Here is a 13,213-nt window from a genome sequence, read left to right as displayed (position 1 = left end):
TTCCCATAACATTGAGATTACCCTCCATAGTTTATCTGTTCTTATTAGATTATCATTTCCCCTCCACTAATTGGTATCTCTAGGTCCCCTACATTCTACAGTATAAAGCATTGTACATTTTTCACAGAATTCACATTAGTGGTAACATACAATATGTCTCTTTTTGTGCCTGGCTTATTTTGCTCAGCATTATGTCTTTTTTTTTTTTTTTTTTTTATTAATCTTCATTTTATTGAGATATATTCATATACCACACAGTCATACAAAACAAATCGTACTTTCGATTGTTCACAGTACCATTACATAGTTGTACATTCATCACCCAAATCAATCCCTGACACCTTCATTAGCACACACACACAAGAATAACAAGAATAATAATTAGAGTGAAAAAGAGCAATTGAAGTAAAAAAGAACACTGGGTACCTCATAACTGTTTTTAACTTAAAGTTTATTTCATCTGATATTAATATTGCCACCCCAGCTCTCTTTTGGTTCCTACTTACATGGTATATTTTTTTCCATCCTTTTACCCTCAACCTACTTGTGTCTTTGACTTTAAGGTGAGTCTCTTGCAAACAGCATAAGTTTGGGTCATGCATTTTTATCCATTCTGCCAATCTCTGCCTTTTGACTGGAGAGTTTAATCCATTTACTTTTAAAGTCACTATTGATAATTCAGGACTTTCTTCTGCCATTTTGCTATTTAGACTTTGTAAGTCTTACACCTTTTTTGTTCCTCCCTTCTGTTAGTGCTTCTTTTGTATTTATTTCTAATTTTGTGTTGTACCATATTGAGTGTCTTCTCATTTCTATCTGGAAATATTTTTCATCTGTTTTCCTTGTGGTTACCATGGGGTTAAAATTTAACTTCCTAAATATGTAACAGTCATATTTGGTTTGATACCAACTTAACTTCAATAGCATGCACATATACTTTTCCTATACCCTTCTGTCCCCCCACCATATTTTTTTGTACTTTGTACCTCTTAATGTCTCTGTACATTATATGTCTAAAAACCTACAATTATCATTACTTTTATGCATTTTCATTTTAGTATCTGTAGGAAGTAAAAAGTGCAGTTACATAGCAAACAGTACAATAACAATAATACTGGTATTTACAATTACCCAAATGGTTACCTTCACTGCAGGTCGTTTATTCTTTATGCTGCTTTGAACCACTGTCTGTTGTCTTTTCCTTTCAGTCTGAAGAACTTGCTTTAGCATGGCTTGTAAGACAGGTCTAATGGTGATGAACTCCCTCAGCTTTTGTTTATCTGAGAATGTCTTCATCTCACCCTCATTTTTCAATGAGTCTTGCTGGATATGAAATTCTTGGCTAGCAGTTGTTTTCCTTATCCCCTTTAAATATTTCAAGCAACTGCCTTCTTGCCTCCGTGGCTTCAAAAGAAATTGAAAATCTAATTGGGACTACCTTGTACATAACACATTACTTTTCTCTTGCAGCTTTCAGAACTCTTTCCTTGTCCTTTGCATTTGATAGTGTAATCAAGATATGAAAGGGTGTATTTTTCTTCATGTTTATCCTGTTTGGTGTTCTTTGAGCTTCTTGAATGTGCATATTCACATGTTTGCTAAATTTGGGAAGTTCTCTGTCATTATTTCTTTGACTATGCTTTCTACAACCTTTCTCTCTTTCTTCTCCTCCTGGGACTTCCATAATGCATATATTGGTGTGCTTGGTGGTATCCTATAGCTGTTGTAGACTGTTTTTGTTTTTAATATATCATTTTTCTTTCTGCTTCTTGGCCTGAGTCATTTCAAGTGTCTTGTCTTTAAGTTCACTGATTGTTTCTCTCTGCTAGCTCCAGTCTGCTCTTGGTATCTGCCTGGGCATTTTTCATTATTAGTTATTGTGGTCTTCAACTCTACTGGTTCTGTTTGGTTCCTTTTTCAAATTTCTGTCTCTTTGCTAAGTTTCTCATATTGCTCATTCATTGTTTTCCTGATATCCTGTAGTTCTTTCTCTGTTCTTTCCTTCTCTCATTTAGCATGTTTAAGATCATTTTTTTAAAAGCTGTGTTCAGTATGTATGTCCACATTCTCGTCTTCTTCGTTGGTATTTTCTGGATCTTTATCCTCTTTCTTTGGATGGGCCCTCATTTCCTATTTCTTTGTCTTGTACTCTTTTGTTGTATGCTGTACAGTTTAATATTTTATAATGTTAACTCTGGGATTTACTCCCTGGGATGCCTGTTTCTTGGTTTTGTAGTCAGCTGGTGATAAGACAGAGATTTTCTTGAGCTTTAGCCTTCCATTCAGAAAGGCCTGCCCAAGGAGAATGCAGTGGGCAGGTTTTCCCTGTCTTTCTGGGCCTCTGTCTTGTTCCTGGGCTTTTGCTTGTTAGTTGATTTAGAGTTGCCCTGTTTACAGGAGTTTGATGGTCCCCTCTTCTTCCCAGGAGACAGACCTCCTCCTCCAGGTATTTGAAGCCAGCAGGCCATATTTATATTTCACCTGTGAGCTTGCAAAACATCGTGCATGCAGAGCAGAGTCATGTATTGGCATCACTTGCAGAGATTATCCTTTCTTAGTGAAAAGTGTTCATGATAAAACACATTAAAAAATTATTTGGTTACTGTTAAGTATTCAGAGTAGCCGTGCTAACAAAGGGAAGTGGCATTTGGTGTCTGTGCTTCAGAATCATTTGCTATGATAACAGCATAATCATTTTTAATTATCTGCATTTATTTGCAGGAGCATCTGCTCAAAAAGTGGTCTTTTACTTCAAACACTTTTTTTTCCTTCCTTTTAAAAAAGTTGCTCTCCTTATTAGTATTAATTTACTTTAGAAAGCCCCTTGGGAGCTTTTTGTCCTGGAGGAAGCTTTTTTATTGATGCCCGGTCCGTCTTTCTTGCTGGTTATATCAGTGTTCCAGGGTGAATGCAAAATTCAAATGGGAAAAGGCCCTTTTTGAGCCTAACACAGGAATGGAAAAGAAAAGAGACCCAGAACAGGGAAGAACAAACCTAGTCCAGAGCCAGAAGGCAGATTAAGGGATTGGACCCTGTTGCAATGGATCTAGATCTTGAACTATAAAGGTTTATTCATCAGAAATGATTAATTTCAGTACTTCTGGATCATTGTATATTCCTAAACAGAAGAATTTTAATAGATATACTTTATGCAAATTCAAGTAGGGTTTTTTGAGATTGAGTTCATCTTCTTATAAGAGATTCATGGTACTCAAATTTTTCTTTTTTGCAAATAAAGTGTTTTGCTTTTTAAAGTGATTGCATAATTATGTAGTTGAAATTTATAAAATGACATTTTCATTTCCTTTTGCTTTTTTCAAAAACTTAAAAAATTAGAAAGGATTATATGCTAAGTGGTTAGATGAAATTTTATTTATAGCATCATTGATTATGGTTAACCTTGCTCAGATTTTTAGTATGAGTACAATATGTTTGTTGGGGAGAAGTTGAGAAGTAAAATGGTACTTTGCTTTGGGAGTATGAACTTTTTTCAAACAAACGTGCATGTACTTCCTTATAATAATGCATGTAAATGTAAATTTTTTCTAAGCTACTTCTCTCAGTTTTTGGAGGAACATGGTCCCTTGGACATGAGTAACAGGATCTTCTCTGAAGAATATGAGTTTTTCCCAGAGGAAACTCGACAGATACTGGAAAAAGCTGGAGGTCTGAAATCTTTTCTCCTGGGATGTCCCCGTTTCGTGGTGATTGACAACTGTATTGCATTGAAGAAAGTAGCGTCACGGCTCAAGAAAAAGAGAAAGAAGAAAAACATGAAGGCAAAAGTAGAAGAACTTACAAAAGCAATAGAGATGGAACTGTTTTTACGAATTAAACTACCACTGAATACAGCTGCCAGGGAATTTAAACCCGATGGACAGCCCCAATCAGAGTCCGATTTATCTTCAGCACCAGCTTCTGAGGATGTGCAGCCGGAAGCAGAATCCGAGGAAGCTCCCGAACCCACTCTTGAGGATGCAGAGCCCGAACCAGAGCCTGACAATTCTTGCAGACCAGTTTCCGAAGATGGAAACCCTGAAGTGGTCTCTTCTGATGCTCCCACCGCAGCTCCCGAGGAGGCAGATCATGAGCAGATCTCTCCTTCGCCCACACCAGTCTCTGAGGATGTGAAGCCCACACAAGTATCCGCCGCTTTTTCCAAGCCAGTTTCTAAGGAAGTGGAACCGGTATATTGGCCTCAGTCCCACTTGGTTGCGGGCTACTGCGCGTATCTTCCTTTCCAGGGGTTCGACATCACCCAGACACCCCCTGCGTTTATAGGCATGCTGCCCAGCGTGCCCCAGTATGCCAACATATACACACCTCTGGGCAGCCTTTGTCCTCAGTATCGGCTGCAGGCAGCAGTGCCGGTGGTGCCAGCTTTTGTCGCCAGTGACAGGCCAGATGAGAATGCTGCTGCTCACTTGGAGAGCCACCGTTTGGATGCTGAGGGTGCCTCTGGGAACCAGATTGCCTCCGAAACCGAAATCTCCCAGGACTCTTCAGGAATGTCAGTAGAGTCACTCTGCAGCCCGAACGATGCTGACCCAGCCCTTGATGAGTCCAGGAGCGATGGTCACTGTGGGAACTCTGCAGAGTGGAAAGCAGATGCCGAGAGTGACAGTGCAGCAAGGGGTGTTCCGCTCATGCAGACGGTTGCCGTGCAGGTAAGACTTCCGTAGGAAAAAGCTTCTTAACACTGAAGTTAAAGTTTCCTTTTCATCTTTCTTTGCTAGGATATTTAATAAAATCCTTAAGAGGTGATTGGCTTTATAGTGGCTACTGAAGCTTTTGCTTGAAAGTGTTTTAAAAATATGAACCTATGTGGGCGTGAAAGGAATCGTGTCAGAAAGATGTTTTGGCTCCAATGAATAATTCTTCACCCAAATTCTGCAGCAATTGAGAAATAAGAAAAAGGAGTCGGCAGATGGAGCCAAACATCACCTTAATAGTAAATACCACCACGGAAGGAGGACATGGTTTATATCTGCAGAGAAATGCAAGTCCTCACAGTGATGCCCACAGCACACAGCTTTACCCACTTGCAGCAGGGCTGGACCCAGCGGCCCCCCACGTGGGGAGCCTGCCCTGTGCGTCTCATCAGTAGCGCGGAGGCAGAGGGAAAATGTGCCTCTGCCCAGGCCCCCAGCTCCCAAGAAGAAGGAAAAGAGGAAGCATCTGGGCCGCACATGCCCAGTTTCTCCCTCCTTTCTCCAAGGAGGGAGTTAGGAGAGACTATGGGTGGAAAAACAGAGGAATGAGTGTGAGATGAGCCTGAGAATAAACCCAGATTCCTCTAGAGTTGCCTTTGTAGGGCCTGAATTCATTAAACCCTTAATGGATTTCCCCCTTTTCATTAAGGCTTTTGTCTTTGAGGGAGCTTTGGAAAAATATGTTGAAAAGTAATGAACCAAAATCATTTTCAGTTATACTGCTTCTAAATCGTCACTCTTTCCTAATGCAAACGTATTAGAAACATTATCTAAATTTGAAAAAAACAATTAAAAATATTGTAGTTATGTTTTAATATGCTATTTATTACATGATGGGTTTATTTTACTGGAGCAATTTATCAGTTATAAACTGACCCTAAGTGTGCTTTTTAAAAATGCTTTTTTGCCCCATAGGTGGATTGGAATGTCACACATCAAGAGGTCAATACTGAGCCTTACGATCCTTTTGAGGCAGAACAGGTAAGTCAACTATAAACAGTTGTATTAAACTTGTTTTAAGCCTTAATCTTCATTAATTTAACAAAATGGTGGTGAAGAACCAGAATTATCTTAGAGCCAGCTAATCCTATACAAAAGTTGTCAAGGAATAAGCTTTTAGAACACACAAGAAAGTTGCTGTTTTGTTTTTATTGTTGAAATTTGGGAATGGGGGCAGAGGAAAAGGTAAGTTTTTTACTAGCTAATTTATTTCAAAATATAATAACTTTACTGTTTTAACTGATGTAATAAACGTATTAATTTGTAAATAAGAGCTTAACCAACTAAATATTATAGAAAGGTATTTTAATGATCTTCCCTACATTAAGAATGATCAATTAGAAAATCAATTAATATAATTTACCATGTTAGTGTGTCATAAAAGAAAATTTCTTTGATCAAATCCATAATTGCTGAAAACACATCAGATAAAATTCATTGTCCCTTCTTGATTAAAACTTCATAATAATATGGGAATAGATAAATGTTTCCCAATATGCTAATTTCTTTCTTTCTTAAGCCAAAAATCATCATCTTGTTCAAAGGTGAAACATCACCATTATTCTTTAATATTATTCTGGAGATAATTCGCTGATGAATTCAGATAAGAGAAAGAAATAAGATTGGGAAGAGAAAGTGTAAGTATCATTTACAGAGGCTAAGATTAGGTGCCTGGGAAATCCAAAATGATCATCTGAAAACCTGTACCAAAATGTAAGAGAATTCAGTGAATGTCACTGGATACAAAATAAATAGCCTTTCCGCGTGTAGACAGCACCTTGTTAGGCAGCATATGAGAAGAAGAAATTCTGTTTTCACTAGCAGCAAAAAGATAAAATACTTACATCTGTGTAAAGAAAACTTTAATATGTTACTGAGAGACATAAAGGTTTAAATAGATGAATGTATATTAAGTAGATGAATGTTGCTATGTTAGTAGAAAGAGATTGGTTCTCCTGAAAACTTTTAATTTAACACAATCCCAGTACAAATATGAATATGTATATGTGCAGCTTCTTAAGCCTAATAAATAGTTCTTAGTGTTAATTGTGGAGAATAACATTCAAATCAATTTGTTATCTGATATTGAGCCCTTCTAAAACAAACAAATATTCAGAACTAATTATATTAGAGATTGAAAAGTTTCATTATGGATTCCAGTAAAATGAGTGATTAGATTTTTAAAAAAAACAGCTGGCTTTGCTAAACAGTGTTTAGGGGTTTGAATTCTTTAATTATTGTCACATTTCCCTTATAAATTTTCATCTGCCTTTTATTCTTGTTTATTTTAAGAGATAGTTCAGAACAAGATCAGAAATAATCATCTGAAATGATTTTTAATGGATAATTTTGTCATTGACTTTTTTAGGGGGAGATTTCACAGATTGAAAAGGAGTACCAAGTGTTACGGGAGCAGCTAAAGGAAGCATGTGAAAATTACGAGCAGGTAAAACTCAAGAGCTCAGAAGAGACCCAGGACCTGGAAGAAAAGTTGAGAAGGAACGTAGAAGAAAGCAAGGTAACCCAACCTGAAACCTCCCTTTAATTGCCTGCAGCATGTTTAGGAGATTGCAAGCGTGACGGTGCTTGTGCAAGCCTCAGTTAGCTGAGCTTCTGCATTGTTGGCTAAACAAAAGTTTCTTTCTCAGTGTTGCCTATTTCATATTCCTCTATGACATGTTAAAGCGGCAGGTTTTTTGGTTTTTTTGTTTTTCTCTGCAGTGTTTTAGAACCTCTCCAAGTTGCTTTATGAGAAAAAGCTAAAAGGGCAGTGAATCTGCTTTTTCGTTTATCTATACTTCAGTTTCCTTGGTTAACTAGAACTCGATTTCGTAGTTACTGCGTTAAATCCGTGTTTCTCTTGAGAGGCAGGATAGCTCTAGTAGTTCAGAGTGTGTGCTCTGTAGTCAGACTGGTTGTGTTCACATCCCAGCTGTCTACTACACTAGTTCTGATCTGGGGCAAGTTATTTAGCTTCTCTGTGCTTTAGTTCTTCAGCTGGAAAACTTGGGTAATGTGGTCCTCTTTTTGAGGGGTTATCATGAGGATTGAATAAATAAGTGTAAAGTACTCAAAACTGCCTGCTGGTGGTCAGGACTCAGTAAGCCTTGACAGCCAGGCCCAGAGCCTTCACATTTATAGGTTAGAAAGCAGATGCAAACCACTGGACTTGCCAGATGAAACATGTATGCAGACCACCTCTAGGTTAGAGCCTCTTAGGCTGAAGAGTGGAGTGTAAACACTTCTCAGCAAGTAGAAGTGGTTCCTCAGAATATCCTCTTGTAATCAGGTGCTCCTAGTGACTCAGGGTTTGAGGGGAATGAGAGACAAGACGTTTCAAAGTATGAACTCCTTAGGACTTGGTGTTGCCCTCATTTGCAGGTGGTTAAGTCAGGGGTCCAGTGGGATGTGAGGACGTGAGGGGGTGAGGGTCCCCAGGGGACAGAGCAGTGCGGAGGGGCTGCCAGAGTCAGGCAGGGCTTATTTCAGAACTAGGCTCTAGCAGAGGAAATTCTTCCTTTTCCTTCTTGTCTTCCCTGAACCCATAACCCAGACTAAGACCATTTCTTTCACAGTTCATATCCATTCTAGTGAAATAGGCTTTCATGTTCTGGGAACTTGGCTTCTTAACTCTTTAGACTTCATTTAATTCAGTCTTACTGTTGTAACCATGAGCTCCTTAGAAGAGAAGTGCTGGACATTTAAATGATGTTTCTAATGTGGTTTTTTATGGGAAATGCATTCCAGGTTATAACCAACTTGTAAGTGGTTTATTGGATTATAATACATTAATAGGGTGGGAGATGCCATGTTGGGAAAGAGTTATTTGGGTATGAGGGGGGTGGGATACAACTGACTTGATAGTGTGCTCATCTATGCTAGTTAAATAAAAACTTTCCTGTTAGCATGAAAGTGCCTATAATGTGTAGATAAGCATGACTTACAAGTACACCATTTCTTTCTCAATGGTTGTTGAAAGACCATTTGAATTCTTTGACTTGTATTTGCAAAGCACTTATAAATTTCTGCTCTGCCCCTATCAAAATGATTGCCAGGTCAAAACTGTTGAGTTCTTACATGTATTTTATTGTGTTTATTAGTAGATTTATGTAAATATTCATATCTAAGTCAGCTTCCCTCCACAACCTGGGACACCCTTCTATTCTCCTTTTTTGTTAATGGAATTTTTGTTTAGTTATTCACCCAGATCAGCAACTTATCTTTAACATCTGTCAACTTCTGCTTTACATCTTACACTGTTTTAGTTTGCTAATGCTGCCAGAATGCAAAACACCAGAGTTGGATTGGCTTTTATAAAAGGGGGTTTATTTGGTTACACAGTTACAGTCTGAAGGCCATCAGGTGTCCAAGGTAACACATCAGCAGTCAGGTACCTTCACTGGAGGATGGCCAGTAGTGTCTGGAAAACCTCTGTTAGCTGGAAAGGCACGTGGCTGGCATCTGTTCCAAAGTTCTGGTTTCAAAATGGCTTTCTCCCAGGACGTTCCTCTCTAGGCTGCAGTTCCTCAAAAACATCACTCTTAGTTGCACTTGCAAACTAAGATATTTGTACTCTGTCAGCTTCTCCAGAGCAGGAGTCTGCTTTCAATGGCCATCTTCAAAATGTCTCTTATCTGCAGCTCCTGTGCTTTCTTCAAAGTGTCCCTCTTGGCTGTAGCTGCTTGCTCCTTCTGTCTGATCTTATATAGTCCTCCAGTAATTTAATTCAGACCCACCCAATGGGTGGGCCAACAACTCCTTGGAAATTATCCAATCAGAGTCATCACCCACAATTGGGTGGGGCGCATTTCCGTGCAAATCTAATCAGCACCAAAACGTCTGCCCCACAAAAGACTGCATCAAAGAATATGGCTTTTTCTGGGGTACATAATACATTCAAACCAGCACATATACCCAACTGCACACATGGTCTTACCAGTTCTAGTCTTCTACAGTTTTTCTTTCTTTTTCCTTATCATTCCTGCTATCATCACCCATCGTTCTCTCATTCTCCTTGTCTCTCACCTGGACTATTGCAGTGGGCTCTTAAAAGATGTTCCTGTTTTCTCCAAGTGGGCTATGAAATAGGTTTTTGTAAATTTTAATAGAAAAGATATCAGAGTGCGTTGCAGAAAGTAAGGACAAATATTTTTTCCATTTTGTGTGTGTATGCATACATATACGTATGTGTGTGCATTTACTCATATTTTATGCTCATGATTAAAATGTATTTGTCATCATGGGTCACAGTCAAGACATGAGGGCCCCTTGCTAGTTTAATGCTTTCGTGTGCCCTCCCCCACCCTCCATCTACCACTTACATCCTTCTGCGTTACAGCGCACTGCCCTGTTTCACATCCTTCAGTGGCTCCCTCCTGTCTGCAGGCTGAAGTCCACCCTCCTCACCTGAACAAGCCCTTCAACCCCCGATTTCCCTGCCCGCTCTTCCCACACTCACCCGGTGCTCCTGCCTCAAGGCATCTCTTGCTTTTGCCCAAATGTGCCTTCCTCTTTCATCCTCCTGCTCTGCTGTTCCCACTGCTTGCACTCCATTCTCCACGTGGCAGGTCATCTCTGAAGACAGATCAAATATCTCTGATTTCGAGAAGCCCCAACTACCAGAGGGTTTGTCATCCCTCGGTCTGTTCTTGCGTGTTTTCGTCACTGCTTCCCCCCAGTCTGAGGCTTGAGGGCGGAGGCTGTGTGGCCTGACAGAGGGTGAGCCCAGCCAGTGTTCATTTCGCTGCACTCGAGTCATCGTGCAAGCTCTTATGCTGTCGCAACTGTGTTCTCAAGCTTTCTTCTTCTTCTTCTTCTTCTTTTTAAATAATACCACTCACCATTCATTTAAATATTTTCTAAAATGTTTTTAGATCTCAAAGACAGAATTAGGCTGGTTCCTCCAAGACCTGGAAAAAGAAATTAAAAAATGGCAACAGGAGAAAAAAGAAATCCAAGAAAGGCTAAAAGCACTGATGAAGAAAATTATAAAGCTTTCACGTGCAAGTGCAATGTAAGTAACAATTGAGAGGCAACAATTTTTACCGTTTTTAAGAAAAATATTGGGCTTTTTGGTTAACATTCCTGATATTCAGTTTCAAACTGTATCAAGCAAAGTAAGAATCCATAGATAAGTGTTTTTTATACTGCTTTTATCTCATCTTAAAAATCATCTCTTGGGGAATCGTCTCATCTAAAATTTTTTCTAAACCTGTTTTAAGATAAATTATATAAAAGTGGGAATAACATGAGACAGAGAACCAGTAAAGAACTGACTTATTTCTAATCTGAAATTATGCAAATGCTGCCTTGACCCTCATTTTGCTTATCTGTGAAATTAGGCAGCTGGTCTAGACCTAATGTTTTTTCCAGCATGAAGTGATGATTATTTTATTTATAATTATTTTCATCCCGAGTCTTTAAATTATTAAATTCTGGCCTTGTGTTGTGAAGGATTTGGTAATATATACAAATCCTGGGCATACTTGTCAAGTCAGCCAAGTTTGTTTTAACAAACTCCATGATCCACTCCTAACCTCCCTCTCCCCTAAACAGTCATCTGTTGTGTGATTCCTCAGCTTCGTTGTATCGTTATCTACTGCTGCGTGACAAACATCCCTGATCTGGCTTACATCAGTAGCCATTTTATTTTCCCGAGTTCCTGCCCCTGGCCTGGGCTCTCCTGGGCAGTTCTCCTGCTGTCTTGCAAATACTTCCTCTTGGGGCTGCATTCCAGGGGCAAGTTGGCAGGAGCCGAGCTCAGCTGGGGCTCTGGGCCTCTTCCCCAGGTCATGTCAGGCCCTATCCCCCTCCATGTGATTTTTTTTCCGTGGAATATTCTCACCTGTTTCTCAGCATTCCCTCAGAATACTCACTTTCCATTTCATAGCTTCCTTTGATCCTTTGTAAAGCACAAAGAGTGCATGTGAGCCTTTGTGTTATGTAGTAACATATTAGGCAGTAACTTCCTCCAGAAGACGTGAGGTGGGTCTTTCTGTGCATGATTTCAAAGCTATCCTGGCCTTAAGCCTTTGTCATCTCACTGGGTTCATTGTTTTTCAAGATTCTTTCTCCTTAATGTTTATAGTAATACATTTGCAAATGAGGAAACAGAAGAGGAAAAGAAAGCGCGTTATGAAGAGAGCCTTGAGCGAGCTATGATTGCAGAGGTGAGTCTCCAGCTTGTGTTGCTCCATGTGCTTGCAACTGACGAGCATAGCACGTCATTGGTTTGCTTCCCTGTTGGCGAGGCAGGACAACATTGCTCTAAGTGTTTGGGTGGCAAGAATGTCCTATTGCTCATCATCCCACCTCCCTAAAACAGCGCTTGGTTCCTGGTCTCCACATTTAAAATTTTTATCCTTATGCTCATGTTGTTTCATAGATGTACTCATAGTGGACGTTAAATCTTGTAACCTACTTTCCTCATTTAGCATTGTAACTCCATCATTTCCTATGCTTTAGCTTTGAATGGCTACATCATGTTTAATCAAGTGTTGTTCCATGAGGTAGCTAATCATAAAATATATTTACTAATACTTGAAAAGTGAAGATAATCCACTTATTCAGAACACCCCTCCCCCCAAAAAAAACTATATATACTAATGTCAGGATACTGTTTGAGAAGCTACTCAGAGAAAAATCAAAATAATACTGCCTAGCTTAATTTTATTTAGTCCCTGAAACAGGGTTGTCTCTGTTTTTCTAAATGAAAAGTAAATGTTGCTTATTGGTATATGTTTCTGATTACTTGGGGAAAATAAGAAAAATCTTAGTTTGTGTAATCTGCAATCCTGAGGCTTTTCTGTCACTTAAAAATCAAAGATTGTGTCTCTGCTTCTAAGGAAAGGAAGGAACAAAGAGCCAAAGTCCCAGCCTTCGGGGGTCACACACCCACAACCGTGTCCCTGAGCTTGGGTAGTTTCTGGTGACCCCTTCGGCAGCATGTATACCTGGTGTGCCCTCTCCTGGTTACTGGCACCTGGACTAAAGGCCAGGGGGTTTCTACCTTCTCTGCCACAATTTTTGGAAAAGTGGTCAGTTGGCTTGTAGGGAAGCCAAAGAGTCTAGGGCTTTAAAAACATGCCCCAGAGGCTTTTGATGCCAACTGAGAACAGCTATTCTGGGACCTTAAATTCAGTCAGGCGCGGCCTCAGGTTAGTCTGCACCCTGGCCCTCCTTGGAGGCCTGTCTTGGCGCACCTGGGGGTGTTCCCCACCTACACCTGCTGGTGCCTGGCTGGAGCACAAAGCCATGTGGAAAGTGTTAGGTTTTTTGGCTGGGAAGAGAAGAGATCAAAGCTCAATTGGAGAAAGTTTTATTGCAGCCATGTGCAGGCGGGCTGAAGCCTAAGAGTGGCAACAGCCCCAAACAAAGGTGGGAGCGCAGTTTTATAGCCTTTTGAGAGGGGGGTTTGGGGAATAATTATTGGTGGGTAAGATAGAGAAGTAAGGAGTTGAGTCAGGGGACTGGTTTGCTCAGGGTAGGATAAGGAGTTGACG

General features: G+C 39.9%; 1 protein-coding gene across 1 annotated transcript in view; it reads left to right on the top strand.

Moving 5' to 3' along the window:
- Window positions 1–13,213, top strand: part of TTC3 (tetratricopeptide repeat domain 3) — a 117,919-nt gene that overhangs the window by 91,374 nt on the left and 13,332 nt on the right. The window contains exons 33-37 of the mRNA XM_037831591.1: window positions 3,551–4,667; window positions 5,628–5,693; window positions 7,081–7,230; window positions 10,586–10,725; window positions 11,800–11,881. Coding sequence (XP_037687519.1) covers window positions 3,551–4,667; window positions 5,628–5,693; window positions 7,081–7,230; window positions 10,586–10,725; window positions 11,800–11,881 — 1,555 coding nt within the window. The remainder of the gene's footprint in view (window positions 1–3,550; window positions 4,668–5,627; window positions 5,694–7,080; window positions 7,231–10,585; window positions 10,726–11,799; window positions 11,882–13,213) is intronic.

The sequence above is a fragment of the Choloepus didactylus genome, chromosome 1 (genome assembly GCF_015220235.1).
Source record: "Choloepus didactylus isolate mChoDid1 chromosome 1, mChoDid1.pri, whole genome shotgun sequence".
Classification (NCBI taxonomy): domain Eukaryota; kingdom Metazoa; phylum Chordata; class Mammalia; order Pilosa; family Megalonychidae; genus Choloepus; species Choloepus didactylus.
Note: the sequence above shows the minus strand (reverse complement) of the source record. Positions and strands in the feature narration are given on the sequence as shown.